Source organism: Atractosteus spatula, chromosome 14 (genome assembly GCF_055471065.1).
Source record: "Atractosteus spatula isolate fAtrSpa1 chromosome 14, fAtrSpa1.hap1, whole genome shotgun sequence".
Classification (NCBI taxonomy): Eukaryota; Metazoa; Chordata; class Actinopteri; order Semionotiformes; family Lepisosteidae; genus Atractosteus; species Atractosteus spatula.
Genome location: NC_142719.1, coordinates 34,005,870 through 34,028,468, shown reverse-complemented (window position 1 = coordinate 34,028,468; position 22,599 = coordinate 34,005,870). Strand labels below are relative to the sequence as shown.

Here is a 22,599-nt window from a genome sequence, read left to right as displayed (position 1 = left end):
ATACACTGAGAGAACTCCGAGGCTTGTGGGATAGAGGCGGGTGGTTGGTCTTTCAGAGAATTGTGGGATATCTCCAAGAATGGCGACGTCTTTGGGAGCCAACACTTACAACAGACAAAACTGGGAAGACGCGGTATGTTTAAAATCAAACTGTGTTTTTTTTTGTAGGGTTGTATAAGAGCTTTTTGCTGGTGAAATTAATAATACGTGTTTTTAAGCGGCACGCTTTCTATGTGGACTATTGCAACAATAGTATGGAACATTTTGTGGTAACATGCAGTGGTTAGTAGTGAGCATAGCATTTTCGTGTTCAGACAAAAAAAATATTTACCAAATCTTCTGATTTCTGAACTTCGTACACAATTGACGGGCGAATAGATGTATATTGACATGGATAATGTCCCTCAGTAACGTTTTTTTATAATCATTATGTACAGAGAAAGGAAATTTACGAAAGAAGCTAGGCCTACACGATTTGGCCCCCATAGAAATATTGTAAAAAGCCTTGAACGGATGAATCGCAGGCGAAAGTTACAGACGCTAAAGGCGTTTTGTGTTGCCGTAGTAGCAGCCGGTATGTGTAGAGAGCCTGCTTTAATCGCTGATAAAGGACAAGTAGCTAGTCCGGTGGTTTGTCATTTGGTATTAAGCTGAATTCAATATAGTTTTGTATAGATAAGCAACCCGCATGCTACACATCGGTGCGGGATGTGCTGGAAAAATCCTTTTAGAAGTGTTTGTGAAGTGATGCTGTCCTGTTCGTATTTGCAGTGCGGCGATGTTCGCAAATACCTATTTAACAGCTTTCATAAAGCTGTTCTTTAGCAGTCGCAGTAAATGGGATTGCTTAATAATAACAACGACATCTGAAAATAACTGAAATATCACATAATATCAGAGAAAAAAAATAGATATTTTTTAAATACTGATGGTCAAGCAATAGCAAATTTAAGCTGTAAAATAAACTGGAATTCAATGTGAAGTGCATTACTTTACACCGTTCGGAATAGTAGGTGGTTTGTGTGTGCCTTCTAGTCACAAACATTGGTTTTCATTGGTTATACTGGAATGAATGGTGCCCCTGTGTTAACACAAGTATGTTCATATTGCTTTGTGATGCATTGCAAAGCCTTTCTTTGGGTTTATAACCGATCATTATTGTGAAGTGTGCAACAGTATATAACCTGACTAAAAAGGTGAATTGGGACAGATATGGGAAAAAAACTAATTTGGAAACATGCAGAGACATCTTAAAAAATCTTTTCTATCTTGAAGTGGCACACTTATAGTTATGTTTTATCTCCCATGTCCTGTGAAATAGCAGCATAAATGTTTCTTGACTCTTGGAAAATGCATGACTCTAATTCTGAGACTAGGCTAATGGACACCATTCAGACGGCTTTATGTGTTATGATCCACAGAGAGAAATGTCTCAATTTTTTTTTAATCATGTAATGGTATACATGTTTTACCGATTAGAATCCGCCTGTACAGGGGTTTTGATACCCTATGGAAATTTAACTAGCAGACTAGAGTATCCAGTTCCCTTGTTGCAACTGCTGTAGAGGTTAAGCATGAAAAGTCGATTCACTTCTTCCCTTTATGGGCTTTTATTTCTTTTGTCTTCTGGCTTGAAGGTTGGGATTCAATATCATAATGCATAATATCCAGTTCACTCTTGTCCCTTATATACACGTATTAATGTTTTGCTATTAAAAGAGTAGAAACGAAGGACACAATTAGATCAACTTTAACGAGAATCTTTTCTTTCCTCATTAATACCATACTATACTGTTCATTGTGCTTATGTAATAGTTTTTCTTGTGAAACAGTATTATTACTATCAGCCTTAACATTTGCTGGCTGAAAAACTGGTATTCTGTACATATTTCTAAAGGTAAAAACTAAAGTGATCTAGAATTCAAATGAATATGTGTGAGTTGATGCTTTATTTTAATTCTTGAGCTTTAAATCTTTTAAAATTTTCTTACTTTATTCATAATTTTAATATATATATACTATTTATTATAAGGTGAGCGTTTAGGGGCAGCAGAGCTTAATATAACTAATTATCTGAAACTTCTTTTTGTAGGATTTTCCCATTCTCTGCCAGACATGCCTTGGAGAAAATCCGTACATTCGCATGGTATGTGTAAAAAGGTTTGTTTTTCCCCAGATGTACAGTGCTGTGAAAAAGTGAGTACACCCCATGAAAAGGTGTGTTTTTCAACATATTTGCATGTATGGATATTTGATCTTCATTTCAAAAGTATTGATACAGTTGATCTAATTTAACAAATAACAATGAAAATTATTCTTTGCAATCATTTATTCAACAAAAAAGTCAGAAATGCATTTGTGTGCTGTGAAAAAAATAAGTTCATCACCTAGTTTCATTAGCTGGTGTTGCCCCTTTTAGCAGAAATCACTTCTTGTAGGCGTTTCTTGTAATTGTCTATCAGTCGCCTATATCGACTTGGAGAAATTTTTGCCCACTCCTCCTTGCAGAACTCCTTCAGCTGTGTGATGTTTGAGGGCTTTCTTGCATGTACTGCCTGCTTCAAGTCCCCCCACAGCATTTCTATGGGGTTAAGATCTGGGCTTTGACTTGACCATTCCATAACTCTCCATTTCTTCTTTTTGAGCCATTCTTTTGTGGATTTGCTTGAGTGTTTTGGTCATCGTCTTGTTGCAAGGTCCACTTACGGTTCAGCTTCAGCTTTTTGACAGATGGCCTCTCATTCTCCTCTCTGGTACAATGTGGAATTCATGGTTGACTATGATGGCAAGCTGGCCAGGCCCTGAGGCAGAAAAGCAGCCCCAAACCATAATACTTCCACCACCATGCTTTACAGTTGGTATGAGGTTCTTTTGGTCAAAGGCAGTTTTTGGTTTTTGCCAAACATGACATCTGGTATTGTGGCCAAACAGCTCTACCTTTGTCTCATCCATCCAGAGCACATTGTTTCAATAGTCCTGATCTTCACCTAGGTTTTCTTCACCTGGCAAACTTCAGTCGTGCATCTGTATTCTTTTTTTGAGAGCACAGGCTTCTTCCTTCTTTACCTCGCATGTAGGGCAAAGTTATGCAGTCTCTTTCAGATGGTTGACTCATGCACTTTGACATTGACTGAGGCAAGACTTGCCTGTAAATCCCTTGATGTTATCCTGGGGTTCTTGGGGGCTTACTGCAGCATCTTTCGGTCAGCTCTTGGGCTGAATTTGGTGGGACGACCTGGCCTGGATAGAATGCCAGTGGTTTGAAACTTTGTCCATTTGTAGATGATCTTTCGGACAGTTTAGTGATTGACTACAAATTGCTTGGAAATGGCTTTAAAACCCTTGCCAGACTCATAGGCATCAACAATCTTTCTTTTGAGCTCTTTTGATCTTGGAATGATGTAGCCACACACCTCAATTGCTAAGACCAAGCCAGACCACAGATTTATAATGTTTATAGAAGGCAGTGTCCTCCAAGTTACTCTCTAGTGATGTTCTAATCATTTGCACCTGTTTTGGTGCACCTGATTCTAATTTTAGGCATTTGATGCAATGATAAAGGTAGGGGTATACTAACTTTTTCCACACAAGGAAATTGCATTTCTGTTTATTGAAATAGTACAAATGAGTGCAAAATGTAATTTTTCAATGTTATTTTAAAAAAATCAATCACCTTTATCAGTATTGTTGAAATGACAATCATATATCCTTTTGTCCGAAAATGTAAAAAAAGACAAACCTTTTCATGGGGTGTACTTTTTCACACCACTGTATATGATCTGTATAAAATATTTATCACCTATGTTTTTCTCAACTTTTTTTGTATAATTGCATGTTTTTAACCTTGTATTAGAATGTGGTTATGCAGTATGCTTGTACTGTTTTGACATTCCAACAGACTGCGGAACAGCTTCTACCTCCAGGCAATAAGACTGCTAAATAGCCAACCTGCAGCTCCTTCAGCAAATCACCTGTAATGGCTACATGGACACACAGTTTTCACTGTATTCAGCATACTGCACTACTAGGACATAATACATTGCATACACCATGGACACATAGCAGCTCTATTCATATTGAGTTTTTTTCCATTTCTGTAACCTTAATTTTGTGATTCTTGTGATTTTTGTGAGCTCGCAAGAAAGACATTTCATTGCCAGCAACTACTGCTGCACGCTGTATTGTTGTGCATTTGATAAATAAACTTTGATCTGATTTATATAGTATTCTTATAACCCTGTGTCTGCACTAGACTCAGTGGTTGGAATGCTTCTGCAAACTTTATCAGAAATCTTATTCTTTTGAGTATATTTTCACTATTTGTTTTTATTAGGACTTGAAAAAGCTGTATACTCTAAAAGCTAACAAGTGTAAATGTGGATACACTGTCATTATTTATGATGCATGAAAGTCTTTTTACATTTCTTTTTGAAACAAAAACTGAAAATAATGCTAATACCTTGTATTATCCAACTATTTAAATGTGTATGCATGTTTTTGTTTTATAGACCAAAGAGAAGTATGGCAAGGAATGCAAGGTACGGTTGTGCAAATACGTTTTGTTCTGGCTACTGTAGTCTTTTGTCTAGAGACCTTTTACATTTTTTTTGCTCTGAACTTGGTGTGTCTTTACTTGTTCTCAAAGATGAAATTTTAATGACGCCTTTCAGGGTTTTTCAGCAGCTCTGAAATGACCTTTTTCGGAGTGTTTATGCACAGCTGTTATTTTTAGGTTAATAAAGATTTAGCACTTCCATAAAATCCAATGAAGCATGCTTCTTTTAAAGTGAATTATCTTTAATGTCCACTTTTCCCGTACTGTTACACAATATGCAAAGTATTGTTTGAAAAAAGGTTTAGTAGAAGATTGTACTGCTGTGGTGTCTTGAGTCTACAGGAATTGTTATACTAAACCACTTAGTGCATCTTATTAATGCCTTAGAGGCTGTACGTCTGGCTTGTCTAAATATCATTTTGCTTGACTTTAGTAATAGGGTAAGGTGGTGAAATCCTCTCAAGGGTAGTTTCTGTCCTTGTCAGGAATTAGTTTGTTCAGATCCGCTCATGAATTCAGCTTTAACTACCTGAAGCAGGCTAATCAGAATTATTTGCTTTTGTCTTTTTCTCCGCTGACCTAGATCTGTGCCAGACCCTTCACTGTGTTTCGCTGGTGCCCTGGTGTGAGAATGCGCTTCAAGAAAACAGAAGTGTGTCAGACTTGTAGCAAGCTGAAGAATGTATGCCAGACGTGTCTCTTAGACCTTGAATATGGTATATTGTAGACCTTTTTGTTCTTTGCTAGTAAACAGATTTTTTCATAGTTTCAGTTTTAAGACGGCAAGTCAGAAACTGTTAATCTGACTAATTTCTTTTAAATGTTTTAGGTTTGCCAATTCAAGTTCGTGACACTGGTTTATCAATCAAAGATGAAATGCCAAAATCGGATGTGAACAAAGAATATTATACTCAGAACATGGAACGAGAGGTAATTACTTTTTCTTCAAAGAAAAACGGTTTACTGAATGCCATCATCTTTTAACGTGCTTTTCTTCTATCAATACACATTAAAATTGTGGATACTTCCTGAATGTATATGAATGGAAAAACATTGTTAGATTGTACTTAGTTACATGAGAATTATCTGTAGAAACAAAATGTAATGCATTGTAATTTCAGGATTTGAGATTTCTACGGGTCATCAGTAAATTCATCCTAAAATTCAGAAAAGCAACATGGAATAATCTCTTTCCAAAAATCTAGGAATTTCTTGCACTTTAGTTATTTGTGTTACCTGAGTATATCTGTAAACTAACCATTTAAACTTGGAGATAACTGAATTATATTGAATGTGAGACAAGTAATTAACACAGACTGCATGGTTACAGCTATTTCTATTTATCAAAATAAGTTGTCATATGTACTTGTGTGTTGGCTCCAGGTGTACTGCTTTATGAAAAAGGATACATACAATTGTACTGTTTAAAATAAGCCTGAATATATTTTGTTTTTGAGGTTACTTTCCACTTAGTCCATAACAATATTTTTGTCTCCTATGGAAAAAACTGAATCATTCTATTTTCTACATGGTCCTAGACATAGAAATCAGTAGATTATATTGCTGACCATTTTTAGGGTAAGGTTAAAACATTCTGCTTTGCTTAGTTTTTGTTCTGATTACTTCTGCTTTTCTTTGTGTGGTACAGATTCAGAACTCGGATGGGACCAGGCCAGTAGGGATGTTAGGGAAAGCTCCAAGTTCCAGTGACATGTTGCTGAAACTGGCCAGGACCACTCCTTACTATAAGCGTAACCGTCCACACATCTGCTCTTTCTGGGTCAAGGGAGAGTGTAAGAGAGGAGAGGAGTGTCCATACAGGTAGCTATATGCTGTTTGCTTTAAATTTCTTTAGCAAGAAACAAATGGCTAGTTCAGGCCTTGGAACTTTAGATCTACAGTTATATACATTTCTTTAGTGTAGTACTAAACAATTAAGGATTATACTTTTAGTTCTGCTTTGATTATTAAGGTGTGATATACCAGTGCTTCTTAGTGAATTATTTTCAAAATACCTGGTGCTCCACCCCCTGATTTGAGAGGTGTGACTAGTTAACACTGCAAGACGAGAGGGACAAGTGGGACAAGAGATAACTCTTCTTATTGGGGTCATCTGTGTTGTTGCGGTACAGGGCTAGAATCAAATAACTGTAGGGTATTGGAGTGCAGAAAGTCAGTGTGGATATTAATTGATCTATCCACAGGTCAGTACAGCTATATGCAGTCATGCACTGGACTTTTTTTAAAAGTGGTTGTGACCAATAATATATCAATCTGCCCTTTTCGTTTGATCTTATCTGTATTATGAGTATAGATGAAAAACTTTGGGTCCACTTTTTCACATTTAATAAATCCATAATTCCCAGCTTGCAGTGATGCTGTTTGCTGTGTCTGTAAAATGGACGTGTGCAGACTTCAAAATTTTTCGTTTTGCTTTTTATTTTGTTAACTGGGGACAGCAAACATGAACATGACGTGTTTGGATGAAGGGATTCAGTTGTGACTTGAAGCAGGCGAGTGTGTACAATAGTAGTACTGAGATGACCCTGTGTGTTTATTTATCCAATGTAAGGGATTGTTTTGCAGTACCCTTGAAATTAACCCAGGTGGTGCTTTTTCACTGGTAATCATAAATTGCTGGTTATTTTGGCAGTTAACAGTAATCTTCAGATTTTTGCAGGAAGCCTTTTCATTCTTACCAAACAAGCAAGCCTGCTCCTCTGTTAATCTGCATTTTGTTTTAATGTGAATCTTTTTTTACTCGGTATAATGCTGTAGATTAACATGTAGCATTAGGTGTTGCAGTCTCGAAACAAAACCATTTTATTGTGTATAACCAGAGGCGGATTTTGTGAGATCAGGACCCCCATTTTATTTTTCTGTAAAAAGCCGACCTACAATGAAACTAAATGGTCACGGAATCATTTCCTGACAGTTGGCTACTAACAGCGCATGCATGCATAATTTGGTGTTTAATACTGACAATGTACATGGGTATAGGTGTCATACACTTGTACTAAAAATACCAAATTTATTGAGAAACCTGTTTGCAATGCAAGTCAAAATGAAGCATGGTGGAATGATGCCAACTTCACTTTTTCAAGAAATTTCTGAGAAATGTTTGTCCTGTTTGTTTTTTGTAATCTGTTTACAGAAACATATTGTAGCACAAAATATCATGGATGGAGCTTTTATGGTTAGTGCTATATATGGTTACAGCAGTGCAGAAAGTGCATATCCCCACAGAAAGGAAACCTCTGTGAGCAAAGCAGCACAATGGTGTTTCAGATGAAACCTGAAATTATGGTTCAAAATCCATGAAACACAATATATAGAAATAACTTACAATGGTAATAAAACAAACTGCATAATTATTCTTTCTAAACTACTTTCAGGTACGAAAATGTTGCGCTCTTCAAAAAAAAAAGTTAGTTTTTCACATTGTAGCTACAGGGTATCAACTTAAGATATTTTCTGGTTTCTTGGTTGGGAACAGTTTTTTTTCTTTTTCTTTGCTCTGTCTGCGTTAGAAAATGTTATCACTACATTTGCAGTTTATGGGTCTCTTATGATTCTGTAGGTAAAAGGTTTGTTTCCAGATTTTTAAAATCAAATGTGCAGATGTGTAAAACAAGCCACTGAAACAAAAAACTGAACTTTACTTTTTAAAAATAGTAATCGCATATAGCCTAAAAACAAATTTGATCTTAAACTAAAAATGTGCTGGAACAACCTGTAAGTCTTCCTTCACCCAGAACCGTGTTTATTCCTGTAGAGGAAATTCCTATTTCACCTGACCTAACCATGTTTCATTGTTTCTAAGCAGAACTTGGTCTGTAACCACAGACTTTACACTTTTGACTAAATATTGGCTTAATCTTTTAGATTTTATATTTGGGATTAGTGGTTAATGGAACTGATCTGGTAATAGAATTATCATTTTGACTGTTTTCTATCCATTAATGTATCGTAACTCATTGGGCTTTCCTCAAACAATAGCTTCTTTTACTGCCAACTGTTGAAATTGTACTGGAAGTCACTGAACTGCAGCAATTAAGTAAAAACATTTTTGGAGAGGTATGCTCCTAGATCCTCCTAGGGTCTATGTAAATATCTCAATCTTTACCCCTTATTGCTTCATGTAAGCCCCCTCTTTGCAAGAGAAGTCCACCCTTGCATACTTGATTTTAGTGTAGCATTGTGCAAGAGCAACTTGTAATATTGTCTCCAAAAATACAGACATGAGAAACCTACAGACCCAGACGATCCCCTGGCAGACCAGAACATCAAGGACCGCTACTATGGGATAAATGATCCCGTTGCAGATAAACTTTTGAAACGGGCCTCCACCATGCCACGTCTTGACCCGCCAGAGGACAAAACCATCACCACACTCTATGTGGGTGGATTGGGAGATACCATCACAGAGACTGATCTCAGGTGAGAGTCTAAAGTATTAAAAGGAGTCACAATTGCGGAGACAAAAGCAGTGTGAAAAGAAAAATTATACCAACAGACACTAGCAGTCATGGCATTGAGAAAACTGTGGTGCTGAAGTACTAGAACTAGAAAAGTATGAACTGTTGATAGTGATGTATGACTTAACATTCACACAAGAAAATATAGTGCAGGATGTTATATTTTACAGCAGACTTTCTAATCTAGCTATGTTATCTAAAAAAAACTTAAACTTGAGTGAAAGAGAACTTTTATGAGAACCTCATAATTCAGTTGATTTTTCTTAGTGCACAATAAGATCTAGAGCTGAACAAATTGTGCTTAACTTTGGTGGGAACACTTGAAGCTGTTTTTTGGAGTAGTGAATGTTTTCATCAAATAGTACATTGGATGTCACTGCTCTGGAAGTATCTGAGGGTGGAAAGAGACATGTTACAAGCTATGTATTAAAAATCAGTTGAAGTAAACAATTAAAACATGAAAATGTAATTTCCAACAGCAACGAGAAACCTTTGAGCCCACTGACCATCACTTGCATAGCATGGACTGGCTGACATGAAAATGAGCAACATCTCTCCAATTTCATTGAATTATTCTGATACTTTTTGCACTTATGAAGTCTTAAAATTCACTTGGTTAGTTTAGTTCTTCACACCCAGTTTGACAAAAACCCATTTTGTGGCACATGTGCACACATTTCATTGCTGTAGAATGTTTACTCGAAATGTGTTTAAACTTTTTGATGAAAATTTAGCCACCATAGTTACTTTTTCAGATAACATCACACACATGTATGTAGGTATTATAAATCTTAGTTATACATTATATTAAATACATTTTACATTAAACCTCAATCTTCCCTCAGAACATTTTTTTTGTTTGCAATTAACTTTCTCTCCTACATCAAACTTGTTTTAAATCATTTGTTGAGCTGAAATATGCATATATTTAGCTTTTTAGGGGGAGTTGATTCTAGTATAAATTCCCTTTTTTTTCCCCACAGGAATCACTTTTACCAGTTTGGTGAGATTCGCACCACAACAATAGTGCAGAGGCAGCAGTGTGCATTCATTCAGTTTGCTGCACGACAGGCTGCGGAACTGGCTGCTGAGAAATCTTTTAACAAGCTGATCATTAATGGCCGAAGACTTACTGTCAAGTGGGGCAGGTGAGTGACTGCCATAGTTCAGCGCTTGTTTATTGATTTATTAAAAGTGCACTAGTATGTCAAGTGTGGATTCCCTAAGGCAGAAAGAGATACACCGCCTAATTGGCTGTAGTTGCTTTTCATAGCAGAACACCCCCCCCCCCCCCCACCATTATAAAGCATTTGCTCTCTAAAGTGTTACAGCAATGGTATCAGCATTGATGAGAGACAAAAGGACCAATCCATTCACTGGAATGTACCTAATGTACCTCCTTATTTCAGCTTTTTTACCTGCTCCTTTGCTAATGTTCCTCAATTTCTGTTGCTTACTTACAGCCTTCTAATCTTCTTGACATTTTTAATATAAACGGAATTTCATTCAGTAAGGTTTTAATAAAGCTCTTGCTGTGCCTGGAAGTTTTCACACATAATGAACTGCTCGTGTTTAACAAAATAAAGGGTAAATTTTACGTGCTGTAGACATTTGTGAGAAATTTTAAAGTGTGTTGTAAAGTAGAGCACATGCATTGCATCTGCTTTTTATTAAGACTTAAAACATTATTGATGTGTGGCAGGTTGTCTTGTCAATTGAAGCTGCTCTGGAAGCTAGGCAGGATGTTTAATGGGGAGCTTTTTATGGTTTGATCCTATTTTATTCTCATGGCTGTGCAGTGATTGCTTTTCAGGATTTCAGATGATTGGCTTTGAGCTAATGGGCTAAGGGATTACTGCCTATTGACTGTAAACAGCCGTAATACTGTAAACCCAAGCATAAAATGTATGATTGTATCCAGATACCACAAGGCTTTATTGTCTTTTGAGGCTGTGTACAGAAATTCCTGTTTTTAAAGTCTGATTCTAAAATGTCATGACAAGATATGATTTTTCTTCTCTTAAAACAAAGAAATCTTGGTATGATGTTTTTTATTCACACCAACACTCCAAATACAAATACAGAGGTTGTGGGACAGCAAAGTTAACGTAAAGAAGCTTTATGGATAAGCAGTTTGTATTTGTCGTTTTGAGATTAATATGTAAAGTACAGTATACATTTTATTTTAGTTCAATCCCATGCATACATTTGATCATATTAGTGCAAGATTATACTTGTGTGTTAAACACATGGTTTTTAATTGATAAGCTAGGGGCACAGTATAAATGAATTTCAAAATTACATATCATTATAAGGCAATAACTGTCTGTTGTCTATAAACCGACTGTCATTGGTTTTGCCTTTTCTTGAGGGTGCTCAATTTTTTCTTCAGTGTGAAAAATACTTGTTCAGTTGAATTTATATCTGGACATTTGATTAAGGTTTTTCCACTTTTTTCCCCTGATAAATTCCTTGGTTGCATTGGATTATTGTCATGTTGCACATTGAAGTACCACCCAAGAAGTATGAGGGGAAACATTTTCTTCTACATAAGTTAACAGAATATTTTATGGAAACTTAAGAATTCATTTTAAAGCTGCCATCATTAGTTATGAATAAAAATAAGTGTGCCAGGTCCAGTGGCGGTTTTCTGTTTTGCTTCCTCAGGTCTTCTGTAAGCCCGTATAGTTTTTTCACAAATGCCTGAAGAAAAGTTGTGCTTGCATTTTTTTCTGGGAGCTATTCTCCAAATTACTAGTACCTTTTATGAATGGTTATGGGCATCTTGACATTAACACATTGTGTAGTTTTCATGCTCATCTAATTACATAATGACAATTTCTTTCTGCTTGAGGGCAAAATGATCCTGATTGTACAGCTTGTTTTACCGTATTTGCATAATTACAGTATTCTGGATTACCTATTAAAGTTAAATGCTGGAATTTATTCATATCTTTACAATGGTTTTTCATTCCTTATGCTTAAAGATCAATAGAAAAAGGTTGTGATACAATACCGTAGCCTTGCACACTGATTGTCATTAACTTAAATCTGTGTAAATGACTGACTCTAAAGTTCTACAGAACTGAAGGTGTCTTCAATTTAGCTCTGCCTTCCCCTTCGCTTCACACAAACACACCAGCAAGCTTTGCTACTCCAGCACAGGATGTGATGTGTTGTGTGGTGGTGTTTCAGGTCCCAGGCAGCCAGAGGGAAGGAGAAGGACAAGGATGGTGTGAGCGAGACTGGGATGAAACTGGAGCCAGTGCCTGGCCTTCCGGGAGGTAAAGAATTTGAATTGTGGCCAACATGTTTGAACTTATTAGAAAATCAAATTTTGTTAATGAAAACGATATCAATGAATGAAAATTATAAAATGAATTTATATATTACACTTTCTAGAAGCCTGTTTTGTAAAATTCATAGACATGTCATAATAAGTTGAGTTGCTTGAAATTATAAAATCTGAAAAGTTGTATTTTGGCTGCAGTAAGAATCTTTTCACACAAGCATTCAGAATTCTTTAATCAAATTACTTGAACATTTCATGAGTAGTACAAAGGGTTTTTGTGTCTCAGTTTTGTAATGAATAAATAATGTGAATAGGAATACAGCCTAGGAGGTGGTTAGCATGCTAGAATTCCTGACCTTTCATTGGAGATATCTGGGAAAAGTTTGGGGAGATCAATTTATCTAAAATATTGAGGATGGCTTTAGGGTGTAGTGCCCTTCTCCATTGGTTGTGTTGGTGACGGTTGTCCTGCTTCATATGTCTGACAGCTCTGCCCCCTCCTCCTGCATCTGAGGAAGAAGCTCCTGCAAATTATTTCAATCTGGGCCCCAGTGCGTCTCCTGCTGTCATGAACATTGCTCTGCCTCCTCCCCCGGGCATCGCACCCCCTCCTCCTCCAGGTACCCACTGCACTGCATTTACAATTCATCACTGAGGGCTGCAGACAAATTCTTGTTTATTTCTAGGAGATGTCTAATGTGTTTCAACTGAAGTGGTTCACGCTTCTCACCTCATCTTTTCTGGAGTGACAGTACAAATTAGGTTAATATGTTGTATTAAAAGCTTTTCCATTTTGTAAATGAACGTCTTGCTTTGTACTATGCCACGTTTGAAATCCTCATTGTAAAATATGTCTGACTAATAAAAGCAGGTGCTCTATAAATGTCAGTCGTAGAATAGGAGCTAGGCAAAAGCTAACTATAGTTGGACGAAGGAGTAAGACATTTATTTAATTGATTAGATCTAGAGTCTAGATGGTGTTATTTCAACTAAATAACTAAGAATGGTTGATAAATGAATGATCTTGAACAGATTTGTTTCCCCTTTTATCATTTGTTGAGCATTATTTGAGCTTGCTAAAACTATTTCTTTTTTCCTGGCAGGCTTCGGACCTCCTATGTTCCACTCCATGGGCTCCATGGGTCCTCCACCCCCTCCTCCAATGTCAATGAGAGCTCCTGGTCACATCCATTACCCTTCCCAGGATCCTCAGCGCATGGGTGCTCACGCCAGCCGCCATGGTGGCTCCTAATCTCAGTTCTTTTCAAAACATTGAGTATCAGGTTAAGAGGCAACCTTTAACAGCTGCAGTTCCTTTTCTCAAAGGTTAAAACCAAGTCCTAGTTTTAACTTTTTGAAATAAAGGGGTCCGGCCTTATTGAATAAATAAATGAATAATAAGAGAAAATACCTACATTTTTGGATTGTAATTTCAAAGAAATGTCTGAATATTGTGATAAATAGCTTCCAACATGAAAAGCCTTTTCCAGTCAGCTTCCATTTGGACATATTCTTTATGAAACTTAAGTTTTCATAAAAGATTAAGTTGCATATAAAAGTTGCAGTAACTCATTACTCAATATTTTTTGGGTGTTATTTACTGATTTGATGACCTCCTTGCCACTGGAAAAACAATATAATGATGTTGGTAAATGCTGAACTAAGATTTTCTTATTTAGTTCATAAAATATCAAAAACAGCCATTTTCCTCTGGTTCAGCTGAAACAGGAATTCTTTTGTTGTTTTAGATGAATCCATGTTATCAGTTGTAAACTATTATTGAAAATATATATATAGTTTTATACCATACAACAAGCACAGATAAGACTAATGTATCACTTTAAGGGCCAAATACAAGTGCCCTGAGCCTCAGATGTGTATGGCATGTCACTGTTAAGTATGACATGTTAATTTGCAATGTCTTACTTTCTGCCTCAAAGGTTAGATGAAATTTGGGTAGTCACTAAGTAATTGTCCATAGACTTTTAATCTAGGCAGTCTTTTTAATATCTTATTTCTTTTTACTTTTTGTTTTGTGGAGACTCATTTTCTCTTTTCATGGATGGAATAAAATCTCAAGGACTGAAAGAATTCACAAATGAAGTCTTTGTCAGTGAGATCTAGATGGTAACTTTTTTCCAGGTCTGAAACATTGTATAAATTTAATCTTTGGGGGCCTCTTTTAAACCCGTCAGATATAGATGGCTTCAGATGTATTTGTACCCTTATGTTGGTTTGAGCTAGAATAAATGTAAGTGTACATTCAGTATTTGATGCATAAATAAAATATGAAAAATCTTAACACTGAGTCATTCTTATACACTGCAAAAACAAATCTCTCATTTTAGTTAATAAAAATACAAGTACACAGTTTAAAATTATTTCAATCTTTAACAATTTCTTTTTCATTGGGTTTTGATAACGGAGTATCTGTTCCTTTTAATATGTTCTTCTGTTTCCTTTAAATATGTTCATCTACATCTTAGCATAGTTTCTGACCTTTCTTCCATGTATATTGTGGTTGTGAACTATTTTAGTTCATACCACAAATGTTCTATTGGATTTAGGTTTGAATGTTGTGGTAGCCAATCATGAATGCTGATTCTGTGCACATTTAACCATATACCCACAGAAAGACTATCTGTGACTAAGCTTCAGCTTCTAAGTGCAAGGAACTAGGATTTGGGATAAAATATCCTCACATGCATTGGAATGTCTCCATCACTCAGTTCTTGCAAGGGCAAAAGGAGTAGATACAAAGCAGCCCTGAAACAGAACAGTTCCATTTCTGTTCTTTCTAGAAATTGTTTTTAAATGTAAGCCCCACTTTTCTGTGTTAATTGTACTCTTGGGGAGATTTGCTGTCTATTTTTTATAGTACATCTTTTCCCAAGGTGACACCCTGGAGCTTTATTGCGATACGTAATCGATTAACTGTTACAGGGCGTGAGAGAACCTAAGCATTATGTATTTTGAAAGATGTACTCATTTTAACATACTAAACGTATACTAACATTTTTTTGCTCAAACCAACTTTATTTCAATGGTGTGAATGGATTTGGAGCCAACTACATATATGTAAGCTCATGTGAACTGAAGATAATTTTTTAAATTTGTTACATTGTGCAGTTGATAAGTGTTTTGTAATGTGAATGCTTCATTTAGATTCTTCACTTTGAACATTAAAAATAGTACCATATATCCGTTTCATTGTTCCTGATTTTTTAAAATCATTTAATCTCCAGAATCATGCAGTTGCTAGGAAGCACAATTCTTTTGCGTACAGTTAATGTCAGAGGCAACATTTTTCTAATCTGAGCATTTAAAAATGTGAAGCTGGCTTATGTTTAAGCAGTATACTTAAGCAGTGATTCTAAAGGAAGACTCGAGCCAGTTTTCAGAACACTGTGATCTGAAAACATTCTGAATTTTCTTTGCCATCAGTGATTAAGGACTTTGGTAAAATAAAGGTATATGTTTAAGAATAAGTATAATAACGTAGCACAAAAAATGAACTGCCAAAGGATACTTTGACACTGCAGAGTTCTGGGTTCAAATAGTGCTTTCCCTGTAATGTTTTTGATTGACTGTTTCCACTAGCTCTTGAGAGGCTCTGGTTGTGCTTTCTCACAGCTCACTAGACTCAGGGGAGTAGTTTACCCCCCAGCCTCGAGGGGCGCGGTTGAAGTTGGGGCGGTTGTTGATCCGTTCCCAGTTAAGGTTGGGTTCTGTCTGCGCCTGGGAGAGCTCAAATCCAGGTAAAGGGAATATCCTTTCACTGCCAGCTGTTCCTCCAAAAGGCATGGCTACTCTGCAAAATATGAGTGACAAGGACTGTTGTAAACGTTGAAGCAAAATTTTGAAGCTACATGTAACAGGACCATCGATTAAGTGCATTATACGTTATATTCCTCGTGCTACCCTATTTAGGTCTTCAAGTTTATTGTGTTGACAGAAAAGACATCTTTACATATGTGCAAATAAAACTTAAGTTTGTGTAAATGCAGTAAAAGACTAAAGGATTTAAAGGGAGTCTTCATTTTTATTTTGACACTTGAGGGAATGCATGTTTGTCTTGCTGGGTTATTCTACGTCCCGCAAACTGTCTGCTCTGAAAGGCAAGCGATGTTGGAAGTGTCAGATTTCTGTTCTGAGGTTTAAATAGAAGCTGGTCTCAAAGGCAGAAAATTTTGTCAATGCTGAGATGAGTTTTCGAAAGGGCTCTGGGATAGTTTAGTGCTTGCAACAAAGTTCCTTTTATTTTTTTCTAAATTTCTGGACTCATTTAGTTCAAACACAAAATGATAATACTCGCACTCTCAGTAAATGGAGGCAGTGAGACGATACTCGCACTCTCAGTAAATGGAGGTAGTGAGACATGCTGCAACAGGTTGGCTTTGTCTGGTTTCATCCGTGAGAGATTTTCTGTTCTGACCTTTTAAATGTTTGCTTTTGGCCCCGTTTTGCATGTATAGATTTTATTGCATATCACATTTCTGATTTTGTAGGTCCTTATATTGTTTTCAAATCAATCCTGAATTTACCAGAACGAGGCAGTTGGCACCCAGGCCAGAACCTTTACAGTAGCTTACCTGTTGAAACATCTAAAGGTGCTTGGGCCTGGCATTTGTGGGACCTCAGGGAGTTGAACATTTAAATTAACAAGGAGTTCATGTTCCCCCCGTCCTTTCTGCCATGGTGAATGATATGATTTTGGGATGACAGTGATGTTGAACTTCTCATGGGGGATTTCTTTCAGGGGACCAGCATAACCTGAAGAAATACATACATCTTGACAGCAGGTTTTCGCATACAAATGACTAAAACAAGCACAGAAACATTGTTCTTGAAGGGTGGCACGTTGATATGTGTCAGAGCTATAGGGTCCTGGGTTTGTCTTTGTAGCACTTGCATGTTCTTCCTCTGTGTGGGTATCTCTAGATGCTTGGGTTTTCTTCCAGCTTTTAAATGCACGCTGACTACGGTTGTTATGAAATGGACTGGTCACTTGCACTCAGTCCCTCCTTGTGCTCTGTGCGTCTGGGATAGGCTACAGCTTGACACAAACTTCACCAGGGTAAGCAGTTTTCTGACAATGGTGGGACATGAATTTTGGGAACAGAATCTGTTCCATTGATTATTGCAAAATCAATTTAGACATATTGACACATTCAAGGCTAGTCAGATTTGCTCTGATTGGGATGTTCTGGCTATATAGTTAGGATTACAACATTCTTTTAATTGAAAGGCAACAGTTTCATTTCTTGTTTTCTTGTGTGGCAGATGGTCAGAAAAGGCTGGCACTGAAGAGGTGAAAACAATCACCACTGTTAGCAAGTCTGAACTTCAATATATCGGTTAGTTTGAGAAGTACTTTTTGTTTCTTCCTTTTAATAAAACTGGGCAATCTGCCTGGACCTTTAATGTACGTCACTGTCACAGTGATTGATATGTGACAATTCCCAAAACAGCAGTCTAAGATGGCATATTTCACAGTTGTCATGTCATACATGAGGCCTCAATGTTAGTTTTAAACTTGTTCCTGCGTGAAACTACTTAGTTTAATACACAATCATGTAATATTTTTTTCTATTTCCAAAGTTATGGCCATTCTCTGTTCAGGCAGCAACAAAAAAACAATACATACAAAACAATACAAACCAAGGACGTTACCTGGTGCAATTACACTAGGACTCCCAGGTTTTGTGGCTGCTGCATTTTTCAAAGCTGACAGAAAGTGGCCTTTCCCAGGCTGCTGAATGAAAATCTCAGAGCGGAAGTTTTCCTTTCCTCCTTCGGGGACCATCTTCTGTGTTTTGCTCCCGTTCTGCACCTTGAGAAAATTTGGAATGGTGATGGATATGTACATATTAGTCCTTTTAGCTATGTTACTAATAAGTGAAAAAATTAGATTGAGGTGTCTCGGTGTATCTTTCTATTCAGAATCATAATGTACAAGTACAAGTACTAGCATCATAAGAAGGGACCAGCTCTTCTTTAGTCTTCATAAATCACAAATGGTAAAAGCCCCTATAAATTTAATAGATATATGTGCACTTGCTTTCTAACAAGTGGCAAATGGCAGCAAGAAGAATAATGCTTCTGGTGTGCTTTGTTCTAATAAATTGCTTTAATTTAATATTACTTACATTCATACATCATAAATCCAGTTCAAGAGACTATCAACGACATAGCCCTGTGAAATGATAACTTCCTTTTTCTGACTAAATGTGCTCCCCCCAAAAAAAACTAAACATTTAAATTACTTGACAGTACTTTATTGGATATCACTCTAAGCAGAAGAATTGCAGAGTGAAATGTTTACCAAGCTCTGAAGTTTTTGAACAGTTTGAAACTTTTGTGTGCGCTATCATTGCTCATTTGACATTTTCCAAACACAATCAAGAGTAACTAGCCAAAAGAGTTTCTCATTTGTCAAATAGTTTCATCACCATTTCTCCTGTGAAACTCTTCTATCAGTTAGACAAAAGGTTTCAGGTCTTACATAGTGGGATATGCTGATAGATAGCAGTGTGCTTAATATTGGTAAAAGGCTATTAACATCTATTCTAAACTTATTCTAAAAAATTAATGTAATTTATATATGATATTTCTTTTCTTTATCACATTCTGAAGCTCAGTTTTTAATGATAAAAGTATCTGAGGCCAAGAGTCAGCAGATTTTGGCTTGCCTATTTCAGATGTCTGAGTGGCAATCTCTGGATGCTTCACATGCAACACAAAGACATATCTGCAAAAATACCTCCCATGAGATGTCCACCCAGATGATTTGAGATTATTCTCCCAGCCCTTCCCATTTCTTCTCATTTCTTACCTGCAAACCTCTCCCATGACTGACCCTTTCATATGGGTAAACCAAAAATTGCTTTCAAAATTACTAACAAAAGACGGATCTCAATAATGCAAAAATCCCAGCACATGGTATAGGATATTAGATGTGATAAGGAAAATGATTTAGTGTTAGTTTTAAGCTATGGTGCTCAGTAGTATTTTAATTATTTAAACTGGTTAAATGTTTTTGAGAGTATTATTGGCTATCTAGATCATATGTTATTTGAATATTTTTCTAGTTATTATTTTGTCTTATGTGCATGCAGAGAGGTTCTTCTTTTCATGCTGGTCTGAAGGACTTACAGTGATTCGACTCTCTCCTGTGTTCTCTAGAGTGAATCTCTGTACTCTTTTCTGTCTCTCATGAAACATCCTGGAGCCTTTATTAGAAAGCAAAGCCAGCTCTTCCATCTGGACATCCTGAGGAACACTGATCTTCTTTCCCAAGTTCAAGTGCTCTGAAAGGCCATAGATGGAAGTTACCATTTATGTTGTGTAAGAAACTCTCACGTTGATTAAATAAAGACTAAAAACCAGACCCATTAATGTGCTTCCCTGAAATGATAAAGATATACCTTAAAAGAATCCAGTGAAAACTCCAGCACCATTTGGCATGGTATCTGAAATGAGTATTTTGCCTCCTCCTCAATGTTATCAAGTCATCTTCCAAAAGACAGCAGGTTATGCAGAGGAGAACAACAATTGTGTGGCACTGAAATGGCAAAATACAGCTACAAGGCAGGTAACAATCTAAAATATTTTAAAAGGTGTGTTCACTTTAATAAATATGCAAAATCTGAAAGCACCACCTACAAAATGTGACTTCCTGCTATCTCCAACCAGCAAATAACACATGTGCAGGTAAAAATGGTGCTTTCAGTTAAGTGAACGTAGATGAGTGTGCTCCGATCACTGCTGCTGTAAACCTAAATGGGCTGACAGCCTCTGAAATGTAACAGGAAGTTGTAATAGTGGATTTATCACAAGGTGGATTTGCACATCAGTAGATTATTATACGCTTTGAAACAGTTTGGGAGTTTCCACAGGTTCTAATTATACCTTTGAAGTACTTAACATGTGTAATGGAAACCGAGATCTACCATTTCCATTAGAAACAACAGAAAATAGGATAAAAGTTGGTACAGACAAATGTTGATCTCTGTTACTAATTGTTTCCCCAGTATTTCTACAGATTGGACCTTTACTACTGCTACTCGAAAAATAGACTCAAAGATATGGCCAAGAATTTTTTTGTGTTTGTGACTGGTTGTTTAGGCAACCAGTATATAAATAGAAATTTGTAAACACACTTAGTCCACTTTAAGTATGGTAAGGATGGGTCAGTGATGATAATTTTTCTACTATGTTGCACATCTCAGGAATCGCCTGTGCAGTTGGATATAAAATTGATGTCGGGGTCACATTTTGCTGAGTGAAGTGAGCTGTCATCCAAAGGAGCATCTGACTCTTGTCAAATGAGACCTGTGTTCTTCAATCTCAAAACTGTGTGTTCAATATCTGTTTAAGAGAGCTGTAGCTCAAAAACAATGGTTAATAACAATAGTTGTCTTTTTATGCAAAGTTTTCTTTATGGGGAAACTTCTTGTATTTTAGGTTATTAAATTAAAGTTTTGTCCTGTGATATATTTTTTAGTTCCAGACTGTAAATAGAGAAAAAGGCAAACCTCAGCAATGTTTTTAATCTAAAGCTAGTATTCCTAATATAATTGTAACCAAATAACATGATCAACATTAGACCCTGAATGTCTAAAATTGCATTCTCTGTAGAATGGAAAAAAGTGTGGTTTTGCTAGAGAGTGTGCGATTGAACAAGACCACATTTTGAATTTGCTTTGTTACATGTTATCATTGGTGACTCTTACCTCCCTCAACCTCCTTGGACAGTGCTATTGCCATGTCTCGCTTCTCTTTGGCTAAACTGGAGTAAGACACTGGAATCATCTTCCTTTGAGGGAAACAATAAAATCTTACTAGAATGTAAAGTAAGTCATAACACCATTTCTGCATCTGTACTACAGTATTTCTATTTAAAATAACAGTTCTTGCTCAGGTAAAGGGTGCTGGGATGGTACGCTGTGTTTTCCCTTACTGCATGTATTAAGCCAAGAACTAAGATAGCTTTCTGGCAACTGTACCTATTTATCATAAAAGATCCCCCTTTTCCCAAAAAACACTAAACTATTCCAAAAAAATCAAAATTGAAAATAAATGTCTCTTTGTATATCATTTAGTACGTATTAAACCAAGCAATGCAAAATCTCTTCTTGTGTTTCTTCCAGCCTTGTTAATCAACTGTCCAGAGCCAGTTTATAAATGGAAAAATTTATTCACAATTTTGAAAACCACCGCCTGTGTTGTTCATGTATATTGTGTGATATTGCACTGATTGCACTAGAAATGTTATCCTATAATGCAATTGTTGACAGCTTATGAGCAAAAATCAGAAACCTGTCTTTTATTTACTTTAGTATTGAGGTTTATGGCTCACACTTTGTCCTGATCACAGTATCACTAATTCTTTATCAATTCATTGTACAACAGTATTCTGTCATTCTCTAAACAGGATGGTACAACAGGTTGTCATATCATCATTTTAAGTAATGCACATTTTTTTTGCTAGTAAATCTTTTGTCATTTATTTTGTAATGTGTGTTCAATAGCTGTACACTGTAACTGAAATATATACAGAAATGCACAGTAATAAAAACTGGAACAAGCATTAGATGGCCTGCATATGTAGCAAGAAAAAAAATCCAATACAACTTTATCAATTTCCCAGCAAAAGTAAACAAGTGACTTTTCTTTAGCATGAACCAACAAAGAGTTTCAATAACATAAGCATCAGCGAACCAAAACAACTAAAATTACAGCTCCATGGAACCCCATAAATATACTGATTTTTGTTTTCTTTTTCTAACAATAGTTTTGAGACAAGACATTAAATGCATCCGAAAATCATTTCTTTTTTCACATTTACCTCATTTTGGGAATATTTGTGTGAAAAGCCTTTTTTGTCAGAAGTTGGTCCTCAGGTCTTTTTCAAGTCCCAAGTCTTGCTGCTGTTCCTTTCTGAGCAGACTCTCTTTCGGTAAGAGAACAGCTGGGTTATGCCTACAGTCTTGGGCATCTCCGTATTACATCACTGACTTAATTTAGTTAGGCTGGGGGTTTGCCTGGAAATGTGCAGAGTGCTATAACTGGCTGTATAACCTTTATAATAAAAATATGATCTGGACACAACAGTGTGGGTCTGGTACAAGCAGCTGACAGTTGGTTAGTCACTGACATGTCAGTCAGAGAGTCACTCACAAAATATACATTAACACTCAAGCTGATGTTAACTGCTCAATTTTACTTGCTATTTATAGATCTTATCTCTCACCAATGCAAAGTCTAACCTG

The 22,599-nt window shown here is 36.5% G+C and overlaps 2 protein-coding genes across 4 annotated transcripts; one reads left to right on the top strand and one right to left on the bottom strand.

The window, feature by feature from the left end:
• rbm22 (RNA binding motif protein 22) lies at positions 1 to 14,627 on the top strand. The gene is made up of 11 exons (XM_088931615.1): positions 1 to 133; positions 2,093 to 2,146; positions 4,509 to 4,538; positions 5,139 to 5,271; positions 5,385 to 5,485; positions 6,204 to 6,376; positions 8,795 to 8,995; positions 10,017 to 10,181; positions 12,229 to 12,317; positions 12,814 to 12,945; positions 13,429 to 14,627. Exons 1-11 carry the CDS (start codon positions 80 to 82, stop codon positions 13,575 to 13,577), a joined length of 1,281 nt encoding a protein of 426 aa, XP_088787741.1. The 5' UTR covers positions 1 to 79; the 3' UTR covers positions 13,578 to 14,627.
• On the bottom strand, positions 13,690 to 22,310 carry LOC148821150 (myozenin-2). 3 transcript variants are annotated; one of them, XM_088931616.1, is made up of 6 exons: positions 22,176 to 22,310; positions 21,061 to 21,143; positions 19,481 to 19,635; positions 17,999 to 18,158; positions 16,918 to 17,098; positions 13,690 to 16,136 (listed from the first exon to the last, which is right to left on the bottom strand). In XM_088931616.1, the coding sequence occupies exons 1-6, from the start codon at positions 22,178 to 22,180 to the stop codon at positions 15,953 to 15,955; spliced, it is 768 nt and encodes a 255-aa protein (XP_088787742.1). In that variant the 5' UTR covers positions 22,181 to 22,310; the 3' UTR covers positions 13,690 to 15,952. The 3 variants fall into 3 exon arrangements, with proteins under 3 accessions (XP_088787742.1, XP_088787743.1, XP_088787744.1); XM_088931618.1 differs by having other exon boundaries at positions 15,953 to 16,131; XM_088931617.1 differs by lacking the exons at positions 21,061 to 21,143; positions 22,176 to 22,310 and adding an exon at positions 19,753 to 21,042.
• Between the last annotated feature and the right edge of the window lie 289 nt (positions 22,311 to 22,599).